Source organism: Muscardinus avellanarius (genome assembly GCF_963383645.1).
Source record: "Muscardinus avellanarius genome assembly, chromosome: 6".
NCBI classification, from domain to species: domain Eukaryota; kingdom Metazoa; phylum Chordata; class Mammalia; order Rodentia; family Gliridae; genus Muscardinus; species Muscardinus avellanarius.
The window spans coordinates 83520360-83543907 of NC_137791.1; the positions used below are offsets into that span (position 1 = coordinate 83520360).

General features: G+C 33.8%; 1 protein-coding gene across 1 annotated transcript; it reads left to right on the forward strand.

Annotated features, from left to right (window-relative positions):
- Nucleotides 1-1228: 1228 nt before the first annotated feature.
- On the forward strand, nucleotides 1229-21653 carry LOC308264099 (transmembrane protease serine 11B-like protein; the record flags this gene model as incomplete). Its single annotated transcript, XM_080697230.1, has 10 exons — nucleotides 1229-1356; nucleotides 9405-9520; nucleotides 13955-14073; nucleotides 14172-14239; nucleotides 16742-16902; nucleotides 17847-17885; nucleotides 18401-18575; nucleotides 19470-19729; nucleotides 20569-20711; nucleotides 21492-21653. 10 exons carry the CDS (start codon nucleotides 1229-1231, stop codon nucleotides 21651-21653), a joined length of 1371 nt encoding a protein of 456 aa, XP_080553356.1.
- Between the last annotated feature and the right edge of the window lie 1895 nt (nucleotides 21654-23548).

The window sequence follows — 23548 nt, forward strand, 5'->3', positions numbered from 1 at the left end:
GATTTTATATATATATATATATATATATATATATATATATATATATACACACACACACACACACACACAGAACTGGGAATTGAACCCATGGGAATTTTACCTGTGAGCTATATCCCAAGTCCTATTTTTTATTTTTTATTTTGAAACAGGGTCTCACTAAGTTGGGATGAGACTTACTAAGTAGCTGAGGCTGTCCATGAACCTGGAATATTCCTGTCTCAGCTCCCAAGTACTGAGATTACAAGCATGTATCCCCATGCCCTGTTCTCAACAAGTATATTTACATAAAAATATGAATACATTATTCTTGTGAAGAAAATAAACCCATTATAGACCAGGCTAAAATTTCTATAATTGTCGCTTTCATTTCTGGGTCGTTTCCTTCTCCTCCAGGGCAATTATTGTTTTGTAAACTTTTCTAGATATTTTCATATGTTTATTTGTGAAAATATATGATATAATAGAATATGTAAATTTAAATAAACAAAATTATGAATTTAAATACATATATTTGCTCCCATTTAGATAGTGCAATATTATTTGTGTTAATGGTACCATGTTGAATTATCATTATCATATTATCTCAGTTTTTTTAAGTCTTTCTATATATAGATAGATCTATAAGGATTAGGCATATTCAAAGCAGAAAAGACATATTAAGCAAAGAGAAAATTGGAAAATTTATAAAGAAATTGTTGGAAGGGTTGAAGGACTTTACAGTACACCAAAGAACTGATGTCCATGGGAAGCTATGAAAATTGGCATTATTGAACTTAACAGCTAAGAGCCATTACCAGTGATATTAACACCACAGCTTTCTCATACCCATGAGCTAGCCTGGCTTCTGCCTGCTCTAAAATAGTTTCTCAGCCCTAGGAAGCTGGAGAACAGATAATGGGTGATGCTATGAGGAGCAGGAAATGTAAGGAGACAAAAAAAGAGAACACAGAGGATACATTTTAGCTTTCACAGTAGTGCACTGCTGTAATCCCAGAATTTAGGCAGCTGAGACAGGAGGATGCAGGTTCAAGGCCAGTCTCAGCAACTTCGTGAGAACCTCAGCAATTTAGTGAGGCCTTATTTCACAATAAAAAATAAAATAGGGATGAGGGTGTAGCTCAGATGTAGACAGCACCACATACACAAAAAAGAAAATAAAACAAAGAAGAATGAAGTTTTACATGAAAGGCTTAATAACTGATGTGGTAACTAGGTTGACCAACAAAACATGAGTAAACATGAGATGGGCAAAAATGGCAGTCTTGAGAGTATTAGCATGAATAAAATTGAGAAGTCAGGAAAGCACTTGCTATTCAAGAAAGGGGACTATGAGAAATGGCTTAAGTTAAGGTCTAGGTAAAGTCACTGTTTAGATAACACAATGTCCTAGGCATTGTGCCAAGCACTTTATTTACATAGTTCCTGTTAACACAACAGCCATACAAGTATGATCCTGTTAACCCACATTTTTACCTATGAGAAAGCTGAATCTCAGATAGATTTATGTCAAACGACTGGTTACCACTGGACCTGGTGTTGACATACAAGTCGTGCCGTTTTTATTACACTATACTACTATAGAACAAAACAGATGAACAAAGATGACCTTCTACATGACATAGAATAGCAACCAAGGAAGTTAATATTATTTGACTAATTATTATTTTATTAATTATTTTATTAGCAGGTTAGAGTTTAAATATTTTTTTAAAAAACACATGAATACATGTTTTAGAGAGATGAATCACACTAATTTCTTATCATCATTTAGGTCCCTGCTCAAATCCTTCTCCTAAGGGAAGCTTTTCCTGACCACCTACATATAGCCATGGAACCCTATTCAACCACTTTCTACCCAGCCACTCTTCTTAATTTTATTTATGGCATATGCAGGTATCTCACGTTAAATTATGTCTTCCACTATAAAGTTCATTTTATACTATTCTGGTTCATTGACATTCAACAAATAAACATATATAAATTAATATATGGTTATACAGAGAACATCTATGATGCAGTGGTATTTTGAAATTCAAGACATTTATAAAAGGACAAGAAAAAACATGAGCTGTTAAACATATATGAGGAAGTAATAACTGTGACATGATTACACCCATTGCTGCTTTCCCACCACTGGGAACAATGTGTATCCCCAGGAAGTACATGAAAATCTTTACTAAATAAATGGCTGAATAGAAAGTAGTTAAAGATGTGAAAAAAAGTTCCGATAATTTTGATAAGTGTGTTAAAAAATATCTAAATGGCTTCCTGAATGTTTTTTTTTCATAAGAATTTCATGTATTACTCAAAAGCTTAATCCATATTTATTTAGTAAAACAATTCCTGAATAATTAGTTCCATTTTCTGTAAAAAAAATTGCAGAAATAAGCTGGGCGTGGTGGCGCACGCTTGTAATCCCTGCACTTGGGAGGCTGAGACAGGAGGATCACACAGGTTCGAAGCCAGCCTCAGCTACTTAGTGAGGCTTTCAGCAACTTAGCGAGACCCTGTTTCTAAATAAAATATAAAAAAGATCTGGGAGTATAGCCCGGAGGTAGAAAGCCTCTGGGTTCCACCCCTAGAACCACACACACACAAAAAAAAAAATTGCATAAATAGAACTATTTCTTACTCCAAAATTTACTTTTACTATGAATGGAAGCACCATATGAACCAGCTATAGCACTCCAAAAGAATTATATTTTCAAAAGAATTAAAGTTAGAATACTATAATGATAAATGCACATCCATGAGATTGCAGCAAAATTTAAAAAGCTAAATTATGGAAACAACCTCGGTTTCCATCAACAAATGAATGAATAAAGAAAATGGGTATGTAATAGAGATTAACTCAGCCATAAAGAATAAAAAATCATGTAATATGTAAGAAAAGGTTAGAACTAGAGAACTTCATGCTAAGTGAAATTAGCCAGCCTCAGAAAATCAAAGGCTTTCTTTTTTTATATGTGAAAGCTAGAGAGAAATAGGAAAGAAAAGGGACTTCATGATAATAAGAATTGAGGCCAGTAGAAGAGTGAAAAGGGAATCATAAGGAAGGAAAAAGAAGAGGAAAAGGAGGTGTGAAGAAAGAAATAGACCAAATAATATTATCTCCATATATGAGGGTCTCATGAAGATATCACTAACAACTTTATTAGCATGTATATGAGGAGGAAGGAGGTGGGTAGCGGGATGGGTTTAGGAAAGAATCACACCAAGAGATACTATACGCATATATGAATGAAACACTTTGAATTTCACTATGACATATAATCATATTGTATCAATCATGCTAAAAAAACAAGCAGTAAAATATCTCCTACTTTTATTTATACATCTATTTCTACAGAGGTATATACAGAGTCCCAGCAAGAATTTCCAAGTCAACCATATTTTAAATGATTAACGCTGTAGTAGAATTATAGTATTCAAAACAGGACAGTTGGTATTTAAGTCATTTGCCAGAGATTGCTCTCTGGTAGAGTTGGTTTCACTGGGGAGGAGCACTTTGCCACGAAAGGCTGGATAGAGCCTGAGTCAGAACACTGATTCATCAATCTGCGGTGGTATTTCTTGGGTGGACCTGATGGATGACCAATGTAAGTAATATCTATTGTCTTTTGCTAAGTATCTAACTCAAAGAGAATTTTTCATTTCTTCCTTTAAACCAGATTCATACCTGTCACTGCACTTGTTAAACAAGTTTCTTTTTAATTACTTTCTGCTTTCTGCTTTGTACCCAGCCCTTAAAATCTCAACTATCTTTGTGGTTAGCACATTTACCTGAGAAACACTGATCAGCACCAGAGGGTCCAGAAATTATTTCATCTGTATTACCATCAACAGCCATTATATCACTACATTATGTATAGGTAAGTCTAGATTTGCTTGCCTAAAATTGTGATATGCCAATATGACTCCTCTCTAAGGTTTGTGGCAAAACAACTGAGTTGAGGCAGCATTTTGGATTTCTGCATTACTGAGAAAACCTTGCCAAAACATATGCTGTGTCTGGAATCTACAGCTTTAAGTGATTAGTTGAGGGGAAATGAAAAACAATGTGAATGCCTGACTACTAACAAATGGAGAGGAGGTAGCAGAGAAAACTTTATTTTTCAAGTCAGATGCCAAATTGTTGTGTGTAATGATAATGATTATGACGTCCTTGTATTTGTTTAACATCTTAAGTTTTCTCCAGTGCTTTCATAAATATTGTTTTGAATTTTACAGTACTACTGCTTCACAGATGTTATCTGTATAACTATACCATATGTACATCCATATATATTTACTTGTTAAATGTCCATGAACAAGAATGATGAATTATGTATGAATATGTGCTCCCTATTTTTAAAGTATCTAAGTAGATGATCATCATATTAAGTAAATAGTGATAATTCATGACAAAATGTTAAGAATGTACTTTTAGTTTGTAAGTTTTCATAAAAACATATGGAATACAGGAAATTAGTTGAATTTAATCTTGAGATATTTAATGTTCAGGTGACTGTGAAATATAAATGTATACTTTACATAAATATTTTTCTAAAATATATATTATTAAGTGTGTATATCTGGGTCAATAGCTGAGACTGTTAAGACATGAATGTGTACATGTCATAAGTGTGTGTGATTATAAAGGGCATCCTCATTGTGAGAGAATATACTAAAACCATTAAGTTATTGAATTAAAGTAGATATTTTAATTATATAATTTTTGTTAAAATGTTGTTTTATTTATAACCCTCATGTTTTCTTATTGGCCACATTTCTGATCCATCAATAAAAGAGTGATCACATGCATAAAAAGTGGAAAAGAAAGGCATGATTGTTTTGTTTTGTTTTACCTGTGGGATAGTCATCATCTTTGTGCTGGGTAAATGCTAACGTTTTATTTACAGGGCACCTCCTCATCGTTCATTATTTTATACTATGTGTAAAAATTTTACACTGAAATATTCCAAATGATTAAGTCATTGTTTCTTAGCATTCCTAGCTACCTAGGAGAGTTTTAAGCCCTATTTCATCAAATTAGCTTCTTAGCATGAGATGTTAATCCAGTTACACAGAACACTATGGAGGGACCTAGAAACAGAATTGATTTTATAGGTGCATTTGAAGATGCCTTAGTGAACTTGATGGCTACATGTTGGTACTTAAATGATGAATGCCAAAAAGAAAGAAAGAAAGAAAGAAAGAAAGAAAGAAAGAAAGAAAGAAAGAAAGAAAGAAAGAAAGAAAGGAAGGAAGGAAGAAAACACACAGAATTGGAGGTGAAAACGTAAAATTAAATTTTATAAATTTCTAATCTTTTCTTAGAGTTAGTTCTACATAATAGAATGGGGGAACTCTCTGAAGAAAGCTATGTTTTATGTTATTTCCTTACTGAAATAACATCGAGAAGTTCATGTCCAGGAATTTTTATGGTGTGATATAATTTATATTGTTTTTTTCTCCCAATAATTTTGTGTGTGATTTTCCAGATAAATTTATGGACAAACTAGCAGAAATTGGATAATATCTGAGTGTGGTTTCTGCTTGAGAAGTATTTATCACTTTGAAAATCTATTTAATCTATGTATGGTTCATAAGATCTTTAAGTAATGGGTTGAAGGTAGCTAAAACCCAGAAACACATTGAGCTATGGTAAGAAATAATCAAAGTGGAAAGGGAATTAGAAAATGGAAATAAAAATCCTATAACAATTTTTAAAGAAATTAAATTGAAAATTAAGAACTCATTTTCCAATTTTTAAGCCATATATCTAGATGAACCTAGATATCTAGAAATATCTTATTCAATCCAGTTTTAAAAGATCTAGATTTTTTCTGTTTTCATAATAATACAAGTTCTGAAAACAAAATATGAAGATAAAATCTAAAAATTCCATATATATTCAAATATCCATTCTGATTTACAACTTTAAAAATAAAATTAGTCAAAATAAATAAAGTCAAATGTATCACCAATTAAGAGATGACTAGTAAAAAGAGTAATCAGCAAAATTTCATAATTTAAAAAAAGAAGGGGCATGAAGTAAGGAATAAAATTTTTTGCAGTGAAGAAGATAGTTTTGGTGGAGCTGAATGTTTATGAGAAGGGGTAAAGGTATTTACCCATCACTAAAAGATCAACAACATTTTGAATTTGACAGTTAAGAAAAAAAGGTTTGTACTTTAAATGCTTATAATTTTAAGGGGCATTAAGCGATGAGAATATAACATATATGAAGCATATGAGATAAGTAATTTATTATAAAATTGGAAACATATACTTGCCTTGGAAAAAGAGATGCCTATTTTGTGCAAAGTTTTATGCAATAAACACTAGGGCACACTGATTCTGTTACATAGCCTTGATTCCTCTTTGCTCTTAGATGACTCCTGGGTTTATCTTCACAATTGTGGTTCATCAGCAAATCACACATCTGGTGCTTCCAATTATGTTTTAGAATTTAAATCCCCTTAAAGTTCCACATTATATATATATGTATATTATATATTATATATTATATACTATATATGCATGTAATATATATTACATATATATATGTATATATACACACAATTTTTCTCTACAACTGATCTCTTAAAGATTTATTTTACTCTCCTTTCCCCTTGAAGTAAAATCGTGTGCCATCTTTAACATATTCCTGTTCTTCATCAATATAATTAATTGCCAAGTTCTGGAAAGTATTATTCTTCTGTAAACTTTCTCAAATTTCTCATTTTCTTTTCATTCTGACAACCATCAGTGAGGATTCCACTACTCCACTGCCATATATTTTAAGTTCCTATCTCATTGGTCCTTCCCTTTCCTTTTTTCACTCCTTTTAACTAAAATCATGTATAACACTTCATACATCTTCCTAAATGATAAAAGTCTTCCAGTTAGTCATTTTCACAGGATAAAGATAAACTCTTTTCATTAGCCCTGAAAGCTTCATATAATCTGGATTCCTTTGTTCTATTTACCATTCAAGTAATTGTTCTTGATCCCCCTTGTCTTTACTTGTTCAGTTATTCAACACATATTGACTATGATGCTAGGCACCATGGCATGTTTTGGGCATAAAAACAATGAATAATGATATGATTCTAGACTATAGTATGCTCATGAGTAAAGGAGAAAAGACGTGTAGAAATAGACTCTGAAGCTAAGGCCCCAACAGGGTTGGCTGTGAAGGACTTCAGTGAAAAGGAGATTACAGGGTGGGGTGATAAAGTTTGAGAGAAGCTCCTTGGCTAGTCTTCAGGTGAACATGTTAAACAAAAGGAATGGAGAGTGTGAGGAAGCAGAGGCATGAAGCAGTCTGGTGTGCCTGTAGAATCCTAATCTCCACATGATGGAAACCCAAGGTTATCTGTTGGAGAATGAGATGAGATGGGGTGGTTGATCTAAGACATGGGAACAAGTTGCCAACTTGCTTAAATATGGGGAAAAGACAGAATGTGTAGAACAGATGGAGAGTTCACAAAGGTGATAGTGAAGATAACACACAGTTTTGTGAGACTCTGTGGTGCTAGGAGTGTCAAAGTACATGTTCCCAGGTCTTTTTAGGAATTAAAATTCACTACATATGGAGTAGGATCTCACAACCTGGATATTAAATAATCACTTCCATGAGTGTCTTAATTTCAAAGCACTCCGCTGTGTATCCCTCTCTGATGCAGTGCTTTATAGTTCTGTCCCTTCTTTCTACCTTTGTAATAATAAAATTTGCTTAAGCTCACAAAATAATAATCACCTTCAAGTAATTCTGCTTGAAGTCCCCTTTCAACCACACTGAAGAAACCCCAATTTAGTAGAGAAATCTTAACAGCTTTGTATAGTATCAAGTTATTGTTACCTTCCTGTATCAGAAACAGAACCAATAGGAAATGGAAAGAGACAAAGATGGAGACAGTAGAGATATACATCTCCCTCTCTCAGTCTATCTCTCCCTCTCTATATATTATCTGTACATATATAACACACATGATATATAACATATAATGTATATTATGTATACATGTCTATATTATATCTATAAAAACACACACAAATAGGGGTTTATTTTAATGAATTAGCTCACACAGTTGTGAGGTCAACAAATTGGAAGATAGAAACTCGGAAGAATTTTTATGTTATCATCCCAAGGCAGAATTTATTCGACTCCCCAAACATCAGTTTTTGCCCTTAAGACTTCCAGATCATGAGATGAAGCTCATCTACATTATGGGAGGTAATCTTTATTTAAAGTTAATTGAGTATAAATGTTAATCAGAGGTATAAAAAACCTTTACAATGACATATTGGTTAGTCTTCCACCAAACTGCTCAGAGCCTAGCCAAAGTTGACGTACAAAATTAAAAATCACATTATCCAATTTCATCTTGGTAATTTCATGGTAATTTCATGACTCACAAAAAAAATTGAGTCCTCAATGTGTGTGTGTGTGTGTGTGTGTGTGTGTGTGTGTGTGTGTGTGTGTTTTACTGGGGACTGAACCCAAGGGCATTCAGCCCATAAGCTATACTTCAGCCCAGTTTTTATATTTTTATTTTGAAACAGATTCTTGCTTAGTTGCTGAGCACCTCACTAAGTTGTAGATTTCCAGCCTGCGATCCTTTTGTCTCAGGCTCCCAAGTATTGGGATTACAGGCGTGTGCCACCACTCCCTGCTGTACCAGTCATTCCTAGAGTGCTGCACGTGGTTCCTTTTTATTAGACTGTCTTTTCATTCTTCTGTGACTAGAAAATTTCCACAGATCCTTATCTTAACTTAGCCCGAGGCTCTCAACATGTTTGTTGCTTAAATGAAACAGTGAGAATACCTAATTGCTTTTGATTATCATGTGCCTATCTATATAAAATTTCCTTGAAACATAGCAATGTACAAGCTAATAAGTAGCCACTGTTCTAACCCAATATAGTGCTTCATATTTCCTTGTGTTCTTTGTATATAAGAGCATAATAAATAATAAATAATACTTTAAAATTTACAATGAGCTGAGAAATAAGGAACTTTTAAAACATTTCTTTTGCCTGGCACCTTGCCCATGATCTGGCAAGATCTTCCCATATTGAAACTAACTCTATTTCTATCCATTAATCATGGGATGAGGCTAGATTTCCAACCACAGATAACTTGACACCAAGCTTCATAATCTAAAAAAGTAATTTCATATCACACACACAGTGAACGAATGTGATTATATAGCACAAATTCCACCATAAGATTTCAGGGAAGCATTTACTTTTTTTCTTCTTCCCTTCTTTCTTTCCTCTTTTCCCTCCTATGTCTTTGCTGCTACTTTGCCTAATTGTGGAAGGTTTTAGTGGTGAACAAAGGAAAGAAATACAGATTTGAAAGTATGGTGGTCTCTCTGATTCACGTTCATATTCATATTCTCTATCTGCAGACCAGTCACAGCTTCCCGCACATCTTTGCCATTATGGGTAACTGTCCTCCTTGTGTTTGGAGTACTGGCCATCCTCGGAATAACTATTGGTCTTCTGGTTCACTTTCTGGCAGTAGGTTGGTATATCTTTGTATTTATTTTATTTCATTGTAATTTTTATTTCCATTCTTATGAACAATAAAGAAGCAATTGTAAACAATGGATTATCTCACCTTAAAAAGACATCAATGACCTCAGATCATAGGAATAAACATTATTATCATTTCCCAAGCACTGAATTACAGATCACTTTTTGTATATATTTAAATAAAAAAGTGGACATTTACTTAGAGACATGAACGCATAGATAATTGATTGGCAGAAAAATAATTCTAACAAGCTGGCACTATATATATGTAATTTTTATAACTAAGATATCATACATATTCTAGTTGAGTATGGTGGCACATGCCTATAATCCTAGTCTTTGGGAGGCTGAGTCAGGAGGATCTCGAGTTTAAGACCAGCGTCAGCAACTTAGAGAGACCCTCAGGAACTTAGCAAGTTCCTGTTTCAAAATAAAAATAAAAAGAGCTGGAAGTGTAGCTCAAGAGTAAAATGACCTTGGGATCAATTCTAATTACACAAAAAAGATATTAAACATATTTTGTGTGGAGAAAATAATCAAGGGAGATTGAATTTTAATTAATGTTTCCTCATAACAAAGACATTAATGTAAAAAATCCTTTTTACATATTTTTTAAAATTTTGAAAAACAAGAAGACAAAAAATTTTTGAAAATCGTGTTTTAACATTAAAGAGTACATCATTTATACTTTAACATAAAATAAACATCATTAGCATAATTATACTTCTCATTTTTCTCTCACATTTTCTAGTAGTCTGTTTTCAATATTATTTATAATGTTAATGTTTTAATTTTCTTTTGCGGTATGGGGGATGGAACACAGGGGCATTCTACCTATGGGCTACACACCCAGCCCCATTTTTTATTCTTTGTTTTGAAACAGGGTCTCACTGAGTTGCAAAGGGTCTCACTAAGTAGTAGCTGAGGTTGTACTCGAACTTCAATCCTTCCATCTCAACCTCCCAAATGCTGGGATTACAAGCATGTGCCACATCACCCAGCATGTTTAATCTTTATTCTGGTTTGTAATCAGAATTATTGGTTTAGTTTTGAATATATATTTAATAATTCTTTTGTGGTACTGGGGGTGGAATCCAGGGGCTTTTCTACCTCCAGGCTACACTCCCAGATCTGTTTTATACTTTATTTGGAAACAGAGTCTCACTGAGTTGCTAAGAGCCTCACTAAGTAGCTGAGGCTGGCTTCAAACCTGTGATCCTCCTGTCTCAGCCTCCCAAGTGCGGGGATTACAAACATGTGCCACCATGCCCAGCTAAATATGTATTTAGATTGTGCCTCACCATCAATACTTTTTCTATGGTTTTTGCCATGATTATTTTTCTTCCAAAGCTAGATATATTCAAAGAATAAAATGATCAGAGCTTTAAAAAAATGCAGTCCTTTCTCCATTACCCCATTTCTCATTAATCAGAGGCAACCATTTTCAACTCTTTAAGGTGATTTGAACATTGCTTTATCTATATCTTTTAATTATTATAATTATTTATTCTCTAATATGGAAGATGAGAATATATACCCTGGCTACATAGTGGTCATCTTGGGTTTTCTTTCAGCACCATCTGGGGGTGGATTATAGGCAGGGTGAATTTGCAACATATATATCCATATATTATATATCCATATCCATATATCCATATATCCATATATCCATATATATACATACACATTGCAACATATATCCATATATACATATACATATATATTATATATACATATATATTATATACATTTATATATTTTGTCATGAGCATCCTCTTATCCCATCTATTTTCTTTAATCATAAGACACATTTACTTTCCATTTTTAACACTTAAGAAGCTGGATGAGCTTGAGGAAGTTTGCTCTACTTGCAGATTCTGCACTATGGCACAGTGATTACTGAATCTCTGCCTTATTCATCCCAGTTTGCCTCCAACAGGTTGCCTTAGCAGGAATATAATATTCTATAAAAACAGCACATTAGTATAGTTTCACTCTGATTTTCTCTCCTGATATTCTGCAGTGTGAAAGTCTTTACATAAATATTCCTTATCTTTTTTCAGGACTTGAAGTTTTATTACTCCAATTATGGAAAACATTTAGAAAAATCTGCATCTAGTTCAATTTAAGAGCTGTATCTCTGATCTACATCAATTCTCACTTTACTGTGTATTTCAGTTCGGGGCATGTTTTCATCATTAGGCTCACAGCTATGGCTGTTTCTTTAGTTTCTATGAAATTGACCCAACTATCTTCATCTGTTCTTTTTTTCTGGGCTTAGACATAGGAGAATGTAGAGAAAGTGTCTTTACTTTACTGTCAGTTTTAAATAGAAGTTGTTTCATAATTTATACTTAAATCCTGATATTGCACCCAGAGAACACTTAGTACTAAAAAGTATATATATGTTTTAGGGTTTTTTCCAGAAATAAGTTGCAAGTAATCAAGTTGGTGAAAATTATTTCCTTCTTCACCCCCTTATTCATCTTTCTCAATTTCTATTGATATTTGAACTATTTACAAAGCTAGAAATGTTAATCACATAGTGTTTGTCTGCCTTGGAGATTTGCCATCCCAGAAGATTCTTTTCATCTTATCAGGTACCAACTGAGCATAATTGCTGTAGTCACAGTGACCTCAGCAAAGCTGGTGAACAGTCTCAGTGTCCCAGTAGGACTGCTACATAGAATTAAATTAAGAACAGGATACTTAAGAGTTGAGTTTCATGTTCTGGTGTATGGTTTCTTAGTTTTAAACATATTACTAAATATTCTATTTATCCATTGGTCCTGAGAAAACTGTTCAATTCTATTGTTAAAAAAAAATCTGAATCTTGAAAAATTTTTAAATGGGGGGAGTACTAGAGAATGAACCCAGGGGTATTCCTAACTCTAAGCTACACCCCCAGCCCTTTTAAATGTTTTTTTTTTTTTGAGGTACTGGGGTTCCTGGAAACCCTTCTACCTCCGGGTTGTACTCCTAAACCTATTTTTATACTTTTTATTTGGAAACAGGGTCTCTTAAGCCAGCAAGGCTGGCTTCAAACCAGTGCGATCCTCCTGTCTCCGCCTCCCAAGTGCGGGGATTACAAGGGTGTACCACCACACCTGGCTTTTTTTGTTTTGTTTTAAAACAGGGTCTTGCTAGGCTGCTGATGGCCTCACTGAGTTGCTGAGGCTGGCCTTGAATCTACAATACTCCTGTCTTAGGCTTCCAAGAACTAGAATTACAGGTGTGTCACCATGTCTGGCTGACAATTTATTAACTTAAATGAAGGAATAGCCCATGTTTGTAACAGTGGAATGCTGCTAAAGGTAAAAATAATTAGAAATCTAAATTAAAAATTAAAAATACATTTCAAAAATTGAACTATAAAAAAGAGGTTGAAGAGTTTTAAGGTACTTTTTGCTGCTTATGTATAACTGTATAAATATAACTGTAAATCTAGGTGTTTATAGAAAAATACATGACCCACAGACAAGCTTGCTGCAATTAACACTATTCATTTATAATTAATTAATTTTCAGTATTTTGTTTAAGAATTTCTAACTTATTTTTCCATCATGTTTATTACTGTAGATTTCAATATTAATAATATGTATAATAGCATCATATTTTATTTTAATTATAATTTCTCCCTTCTATTAAGTCACATGGAACTTGCAGTTGAAAAATAAACTTCATTATCTAATTATATCCTGGTTAGGACCTCATGTAATAGCTTAGCCATATTGAACCTGTCTCTTCCACAAGGTCTTCAAGGATAGCGATCACATTGCAAAATAACATTTATTTTTTAGTTTTTATCATATGATAGGCACTCTTACACAATATTTAGCATATTCTTTGATACTTAATATCTCTCGCCTTTTTAGAAATAAGATGTGATATAAATCAAGTAGCATCGTCTAAAAATTTGAAAGAAAATGTAATAAATTACCTGTGGCCTTTGGAGTCAGACGAATTGAATTTTGGTCCTTGGTCCTTTGTAGCAGCTATATCATATTGAGCAAGTTAGTTAATCCCTCTGAGACTACATTTCTCCTAAAAAAAAATAGTATACTTTATTAGGTCTTTCTAAAATATCTTTGTATAGTAGATACTTAATAAATGGTTAACTTTTTATTTATAATGTGACAACTGACTAACCAGAAATTTCCTTGTAGAATATAGTCATTTCTATCTCAACCAAGATATTCATCTTTATAACTTTTGTCTTATATGTGCATGTGTATTCCACTACTGGTCCTAAACTACTTTCCACATGGCTAGGTTATATTGCCAACTACACTAGGAAGATTCACATGGAATCATAAATATCTAATGAGCATAATACATATTAGTTGGTATTACCATGTATCTGTATTTTCATTTTAAGTCTATTTAATTTAAATAATCCTTGGATTATTCCTTTATCTCACAGAAAATAAGACCTACTACTATCAAGGTAGCTTTAAAGTGCTGGATATCCCATATAATAGAAATTATGAAAGGGAGACATCACCTGAAAATAATTATATTAGTAAAATCCTTGAAACTAAAGTAAGTTAGAATTTTCCTACATTTGTTTTGTTGTTATTGCTTAAAATATAAATATATTACTAGAATTTAGTGTTTGACTCTATGTTCTTTCTTAACAGATGGTTGATGCATTTCAAAGTTCTAACTTTTACAGGCAATATATCAATTCTCAAGTCATCTCCCTGTTGTAAGTAGCTAACACTAACCATCAGAAAAGAGATCAAACCTTTATACATAATGCTTTTAATTCTTCTGTAAAAAGAGCCTATTGCTTTCTTATAGCCATTAGTCAATAAGTTATTAACATCAAACATCATAAATATCAGACTAATAAGCATAGAAACAGAAAATTTGGGGTTATATTGTTGAGTTTTTTAGATATATTGGAAATATATTAATCCTCAAATTGCAGATGACTCATCCTTATGATTTTTTGAGTATTTATGCCCAGAAAACATTAGCTGGTCTCTTAGACAAATTTTTGCTGCTCTAACATTTTTACTTGCCAGTATAATAACTTTAGATTCTGTTTTCTCCTGTGTTTCTACTAGTTATCTGTGGAACTACTCGTAGGATTCTTATTAAATAATAAGGAGAAGACATCAAATGCTCAATAGGATTTGATACTAAGGAAAACCCTCTAATAATCATAATGAGAAATAAAATAAGTATGCCATATTTTGTGTGTATGGGTTTAGAGTAGAAAAGAATAACAGAGAGCCTTAGAATAGGAGATAAGCAGAGCCCATACTTCACTATTTAGTAGCCCTGATTTCTTGGGTGAATCGCTGTACCACTTCGAATTTGTTTCTCTATTTTATGAAATGTTAGTGACAACATCTGCCCTGTTTTTCTCACAGTATACTCAGAGTAAAAAAAGATAATGTGTGTGGAAGTATTTTCAAATAAACACATTTCAAATGAAGGTAATTCTTTAATGTCAGAAATGTCCTTTTGCTCCTTAACTCATGTGACTCCTGGAATTGCAGGACAGATTAAGGTTCCAACTAGCATTAATTTTGGGAGTCAGTTATGGAATTGGCCAGGAATGGATAACTAAAGTTGAAGGTTCCAGGTACCTCTCAGAGGTAGCTACAACCACAGGAAGGCCTCTTTGCTTTGTTTTCCAGTACATGAAACTGCAGGTATCTATAGGCAGCATGGCTCAAGACAAAGTGAGGGAGAGGCCACAGAACAGTTTTCCCCATTGGCTTTATCTACTACAAAAATCAAATATATGTGAGCCCAGTGCTTCTCAGGAATTGTTATTGATTTATATGCCAAAATGTTGAGTATCCCTTAGGAGACCTAATGCATGATAATGTCACTTCAGACACAAGCCTCATGATTCCTCAATAATTCCAACATGTCTATTAGCCTGTCTCTTGGGCTTCCTACCACTTTCCCAATTCTAAACAAATCTTCTCTGAATACAAGTCAGATTAATCTTTGAGTGCAGTGTTACTCAACATCTTTTCATCGCTGTTATTCCTTGGGTAGCTTTAAAGGACCCCTTCCATTTGAGTTCAAACTCGTAGACACTGGATACTGAATGACTAGGCATAGGCAACAGAGTGCATTAGGCAAAGAGCCCAGGTTATGGAGTCACCTGTACTTAATCTATTTCCTAGTTCCATGGAGGCACATAGCTGAGCATATTACATAACCTCTCAGAGCCTCAAGTTTTCCCTGTGTATGGTTTCTCGGTTGTAGTGGAGACAACAAAATATGTGCTATAAATATAGTAACCAATTGCCTAGAACACAGCAGGTGCACAATAAATGCTAATTAAATATAATTTTGACTCAGTTTTCTTATAATTATATATTTATATTATATATAATAAATTATATATAATTTTATTATATATTTATTATATATTATATTTATTATATTATATAATATTTATATTTACATTTGTATTATTATATAATATTTATATTTATATTATATAATATTTATTATATTATTATATAATTATATATTATATTATATATAATTATAATCTTAATAATAATTATTATATAATTATAATCTTATAATGAAACAAAGTCTTCCTAATCTCTTCTTGATGAAAGTTTTTGCTTGATGATGAAGTGGCAATTAGATTACTCTAAGGTTTAGTACATAAAGCACTTTTTCTTTCAAAATGTCTCTGATCTTTTAAGTAAAAATTATTTATTCTTTTCTGAACATCTCCAGTTAAGATAAGCATCTTATCACTTCTTGCTCAATTATCAGAGTAATTTATATACATGTTTTATCTCTTCTAAAAGCTTGGAAATCCCTGGAAGGTAGGGCCTGTGCCATAGCCACCCTTGCATCACCAAATGGCACCTAGCCCAGTTGTGTATCTATAGCAGTTGCTCAATAAATGATTGATGAATACATGAATAAATTATTTGAGTTCTTCAGTAATACCTAAATTCTGTGCCTCAGGTCTCTCCTATTTTTTCAGATTTGTAGAACTGCTTTTCCTCTAAACTGAATAATATAGTTGATGTATACTGTTGACAGGTAAACATCCATCTGCCTGTCAAGGTAGGCAGATGGATGGTCCTGTGCTTAAACTAAAGTGAAGGTACTGCACAAAGCCATAAAAGAACTGAAGAAAACAAGATGCAAAAGATCGAGGAATGCAGGAAAAAGTGCTATTTTAGAACATACGAAACCTTTATGTTGTTTCCAGTCCTGATAACAACAGCTTGACAGCACATATATGGCTGGTATTCAAGGATCCCAGATCAAGGAAAGAAGCCACAAAAAGAAGAATTGAAAGCATCTTACGTCAGATGCTGGAGAACCACTCAGGATCCTTGACTACAGATCCTAATTCTCTTAGGCTCCTGGGTAAGCTTAAGTATCAGAAGAGAGTTCTGTACTTTCACTATTTTGTCCCTTACGCATAGCACAAACTGGAGGCACAAAGCTGACCTACAGTATACTTTTTAATGAATATCATTTTACATCAGAACAATTATTTGTATTCTTCATTATTAAAACACTGTCAATCACAATAATTTTATGCCTTATTGATGGTTTGGAGGAAGGGGAGTTGTTTCTCACACTCAAGCAGATACTAATACTTTAAACAATTCTTAAATGTAGCAATGTGTTATATTTTTGTTTTATGATCTATAACTTTAAAAAAAGCATTGCATCTACCATTATGTTGTTGTTGTTGTTGTTATTATTATTATTATTATTATTATTATTATTATTATTATTATTATTATTTTGGTGGTACTGGGGTTCCTGGAAGCCCTTCTACCTCCGGGATACACTCCCAGACCTATTTTATACTTTTTTTAATTTTTGGAAACAGGGTCTTTTAAACCAGAGCGGCTGGCTTCAAACCTGTGCAATCCTCCTGTCTCCGCCTCCCAAGCGCAAGGATTACAAGCGTGCGCCACCACACCCGGCTTCCATTATATTATTTTTAAGTTTTAATTTTTGTACACTGATAGGAATCAGATCATTTGTGGGAACTTCCTCTTCTCTTATGGGAGGAAACTCACAATTTGTTTTTACTTTATATGGAATAGAATATAATTCCAATTAAATGAAACAAAGTCACCCACATGGAATTATGAAAATAATATTTCCATGTAATGTGTTAACATATATGTAAAAAAAATTCTAATAAAGCAGTGTTTTCTCCTCTCTATTTACAGTTTACCCTGAAATTGTAAATTACCCCTGAAGTTTCTTCTTTGCTGCACCCTCCATCTTTTTATATTGCTCTAATGTCAGCTAAGTATTAAATTTACTGTGGAATTTTTGCTCTATTTCAGAAATCAGTAGGACTGATGCTGAAAAGATTATCAATAACCGTAAGTTCAAATACTTTTTGAATTAAAGATGATATAATTTATGAGCCAAGATTGATACTTTTGAACAGGCACAGTTCTAAGTGCTTTACAAACGATGATTCATTAAATCTTCCTAATAATCAGAGAGAGGTATGATTATGATGACAATTTTAGAAATGGGAAAACTGAAGCTCAAACCAATAAAATAATTTTTCAGATTCATCCAGCTTGTAAATGGTCGGACCAAAATTCATACTCAGGGGGTCTGATCGCAAAGCCCATGGACTTAACCATGACTTTGCCTCCCACAGCTTGCACATTTTCCAAGTGCTAAAGAATCTTGGAGACACTGTGCTGGGTAGAGAGTCGATCCAGAGATAGCCGGTTATTTCTAGAGATTGCATTCTGTTCCAATCAGTGCAAGATATTGTCAAAAATTAGCATATAAGAATAACTCAGATCAATTTCTGTTTCATCATCAAATAAAAATTATCTTTCTGTTCTCTTAATGGAACGAAACTGACCCTTTCTGGCAGGCTGCGGGAGACGAGCAAGAATGTCAGCTACATATGATAGAATCAAAGGAGGCTCCACGGCTCAAGAAGGAGAATGGCCATGGCAAGCGAGTCTCAAACTGAATGGCAGACACTACTGTGGAGCATCATTGATCAGTGAGAGATACTTGCTAACAGCAGCTCACTGCTTTAAAAAGTAAGTTCATCAATGCTGCTCAAGTTTGGGACAAGCATGGTCCCTGCGTCAGGTCCACTTTGCACCCGTTATCCCTGCTCAGTTTTTAGTCACCCTCTATTTCACCTTTAAAAGTGTTCTTGTTTGGAAGACAAATTATATGACAAGTTTGCCTATGGCCTTCTCACCTTGCAAGTAAAAATGAGAATAGTCATTGATTTTTGGTGGTACAGTTTTTCTTTGCACATGAGTCTTATTTTTTGTCAATTTGCAATCCAGATCCTTAACTTCTTATAGTTGCTAAAATGCAGCGTCCTGTTTCATACCTGTTTCCCTCTCTTCATATGCCTGCTCTACTCTTTTGGTCTTTTAGGCAAATATAACTCAGCTCTATCCAACATGTTCCGTTCCTTCAGAAAGCTTCCTTTCCCTAAAGCACACAGATTTAAGTCCTCTTGTTTATTGGTACCACTAATTACCATACACAAACATTTAAACAAATACTGTAATTGCCTGCATTTATGCTCATCTTTCATCAGTTTTATATAAGCCTTCTTCCTGACAGAATACACTATTTTTATTTCTACTTTCCCACTACTTTACATACTATATGATGTAGGAACTGAACTTTTTTTTTGAAGATTTAAAGAAGTTTATTAGAAAGATAGAAATACAGAAAATAGAAATACAGCCCCATGCCAAAATGGTATGGGGGGTGAATCAAAATGAATACACCCTGGAACTGAACTTTTTTAATATATTAAAATTATGGATTGTATCATTGCAATGGATTAAAAAGAAAATGAATAGTAATGTCATGAAAAGTGTATAGTAGATGCAAAATTTCTACTATTTGCTGTAATATGTACTATTTCTATTATTTTCAAATAAGTACAAAATATTTTTTTTCTTTAGGACAAAAAATCCAAGAAACTTTACTGTTAGCTTTGGCACTAAGGTAACACCCCCATACATGCAGCATTACGTTCAACAAATTATTATTCATGAAAACTACATCAGCGGTGAACATCATGATGATATCGCAGTTATTTTGCTCACTGAAAAAGTGTTATTTACAAATGATGTACATCGAGTTTGTCTTCCTGAAGTTACACAGATTTTTCCACCAGGTGAAGGAGTTGTTGTTACAGGATGGGGAGCACTTTCATTTGATGGTAAGTCCAATGAAAATTTGACATACCATGTATGGGGAAAATTAGCAATCTAGGTAGGAAAAATAGCAATCTAGGAAAAAATAGCAATCTAGGTAGACAGTCCAAGACATCTTTTACTTCTGGATGCCAATATTTTCAGGTCATCCTTCAGGGAATGCTGCCTATGGAATTATGACTTTGCAAATTGCCTCAGTTTTGAATATTCTAAGAAAAATCGAGCTATAGAATCTCCACTACCTAATGAACCAATTGAGAAGGTTCTGGTCCAAAGATTTAAGAAGAAAACAGCATTTGAAAGATATTTCCAATTGCATTTGGATCATTTCTTTTTCTTTTCTTTTCTTTATTTTTAAATTATTTTTAATGGTGCATCATAGTCATATATCTTAATGGGGTAAAAGTCTTGTGTAGACATACATGCACACATTACCAAATTAGCCCTTACCAATCCTCACCCCATTTCCTACCCATCCCTCCTTCTCATGCTTGGTTTAGTGATTGACTGTTTAAGTGCATTATGTGCTTTAGAGAGTTTCCCTCTTCCCCCCCCCCCACCCCCTTAGTTTAGGTCACCTTATTTGCTTCTCTATAGGATCTCCTTTTTCATCTACAGTTCCTACTGTTACCCTTTTCTCACTAGCTTTCGCATATTAGGGAAAACATCCGATTTCTTATTTTTTATGACTGACTAATCTTTGTCATCTGTTTAAGTGAGGGAACTGAGTAGGCTTTTCATCTTAAGAAGTGGAAGCAGTCAGATAAAGTTCTTATCCACAGAAGGTTTCCACCCTGCTCTGTTTCATAGCAATGCATTCTCTGATAATGTTTACTTTCCTTAGGTGAATACCCATTGTCACTTCAGAAAGCACCCGTGAAAATTATTGATACATATACTTGTAATGCTAAAGAAGTTTATAATGGCATGATAGAGGACACAATGCTATGTGCTGGGTACATAGAAGGAAATATTGATGCCTGCCAGGTAATCCTGGGCTTTATTCATATTGACCATGTAGTGTATAAATGACTTCTATAATTTTATGAAAATCAGAAATATGGAGACAATTCTGTGCTTAATTTAATTATTTTTACCTTCATAGTCCTGTTATTATCTCTCTCAGCTTTGGCACTATAGTAATTCTTCCCTACATGTCACATATGTTTATAAATGTCTAGTGAACACAATGCTAGACTTATCTGAGTCAAATATTAATTTATTTAATTTTCACAATCTTATGATGCAGGCATTACTATTATTCTCATTTCATAGATGAGAAATCTGAGGCAGGAACATCAAGTATCTGGCCCATGGTCATATTTCTAGTAAGTGGCAGATCTAGCATTCAATCCCAGGCCATCAAGCATTACGGTCCATCGTCTTAATCTTATTTCAACAAACAAACAATCTTACCCAGTCCATTCCCAAATTTTCCAGTCCATTCCCAAATTCTTCCTACTTTCAAATATTTTCTCAGAAATCAAACACTGAATTTCAAGTATATTCATACTTCTCCCAAAAGTTTTCTCATAAAACAAGAGATTGTAATTTATCAGATTACAAGTTCAGATAAACATGAAAAAGTTTCCAGAGACTGTATTCCTATCGTGATTGAAGTTAAGGATGATACAGGGATTTGCATAATATAGCTTTTTATGGCCTATATGAAGTACCAACCACTTACAAACTTCATTTGTGCTTATCATTTCCAATAACTAAAGTAACTAAAAGTTAATTGTTATAAATATTCTCTGTTTTACTTAGGGTGACTCTGGAGGACCTCTAGTTCATCCCAATTCTCGAAATATTTGGTACCTTGCTGGAATAGTGAGCTGGGGCTTTGAATGTGGTAGAATCAATAAGCCAGGGGTCTACATGCGAGTGACTGCCTATCGCAACTGGATTGCCTCCAGGACTGGTATCTAGGAGAAATGTATCTTGTAGCAACAAGTTCAGGTCATTGCTGCCTATTACTCCTAAGCCTGCATTAATATATTTTAATATACTTTATTGGTGCATTGAAATTATACATCATATGGAAGTTCAGTGTGATTGAAACATACATAAACACAGCACCTGGTGCATCTCCCTCTGGATCCCACCCTGCCTCTTCCCCATCCCTATTCATAATATTGAGATTGGCATTGATAACACCACATATGTATATAGGATTAAACTGTTTCCTTAACCAAGTCTCCCTTTTTCCCCACCATTTCTCTCCTCCAAATCCCCTAACACTATTCTATTAATTTCTTTTGTCTTTTTTAAGCCTTTCATTTGTAGCTTTTTATTTATTATAATGTTATCAAGTTTCATCCACATGATAGCATGTACCAGCACTTATACATTTCTTGTAATAGCAGAATAATTTTCCATCTTACAGATGCCACAATTTGGTTATTTTTTTGTTTGTTCTGTTTCCACTTTTTAGTTTTTATAAATAATGCTCCTGTGAACATACATGTGCATACACTTATTTGAGTACTTGTTTTAAAATTTTAATTTCTTTGGGGGTATATACATAGCAGTAGAACATGGAACACATGGTAATTCTACATTTAATTTAACTTTTTGGGGACGGTCAAACTTCTTTCTGTAGTGACTGAACCATTTACATTCTCACCAGCAGTAAATGAGTTTCAATTTTTTCACATACTAGACATTGCTTTTTATTTTATTTTATTTTATTATTTTATTTTATTATTTTTAATTTTTTTTGGTGGTACTGGGGTTCCTGGAAGCCCTTCTACCTCCGGGCTACACTCCCAGACATATTTTTACATTTTAATTTGGAAACAGGGTCTTCTAAACCAGCACACGCTGCTGGCTTCGAACCTGCGCGATCCTCCTGTCTCTGCCTCCCCAGCGCGGGGATTACAGGCGTGCGCCACCACGCCTGGCTATTTTTAATTTTTTTATTTTTGTGTGGAACATATTGAAAATGGCATACATTCAGACTGTCCTTGGTGCCCCCTCCCCTCTACTTCCTTTTCTCCCTCCCAACAATGAGTGCTCAGCTTAAACATGCTATATTCATACTTTAACACATATTTGGATGTAGCTCCTCCATTAATTAACTTCAGCCTTCTTCCTCACCTATCCTTCCATTCTAGCTTTGCTGAGGTTTCCCCTGCATATCTGGAGTCCCTCTGGTATTCCTAATACTCCCTAGTTTGGGCATATTAGAGAAAACTTATGTCCCTTCTTTTTCTGTGGTTGGCTGATTTTACTTAATATAGTGTTGAGATTCCTTAGAAAACTGGGAATGGATTCACCATTTGATTCAGCTATATAACTCCTGGGTTTTTCCCAAAGGGGTTGAAATCAGAGAACTACAGTAACATATGTATACTCATGTTCATAGCAGCACTTCGTAATAGCCAAAATATAGAACCAACTCAGGTCTTCATCAACAGATGAATGGATTGCAAAATTATTGGAAATACACAAAATGGAATTCTACCTCATCTATAAAGAAGAACAAAATCATGTCATTTGCACGGAGATGGAAAGACCTGGAGAACATTTTGGGGTTTTTTTTAAATCCCTTTTTAATTTTATTTTATTGGAGCACTATAGTTTCACATCATAATGTGGATCATGTTGACAATGGCATATATTCATTCACACAGTACTTAGTGCCCTTCTCCCCAACTTCCTTTTCTCCCTGCCTCCTAATACTGAGTGTCCAGGTTAACAATTCACATGTATATACATATTTTAATGTAGATTTTTCATTGGTTAACCCTAGCCTTCTCCCTCCCCTACCCCTCCTTTCTGGCTTTGCTGAAATTTTCCCTCCATTATACAGAGTCCCTCTG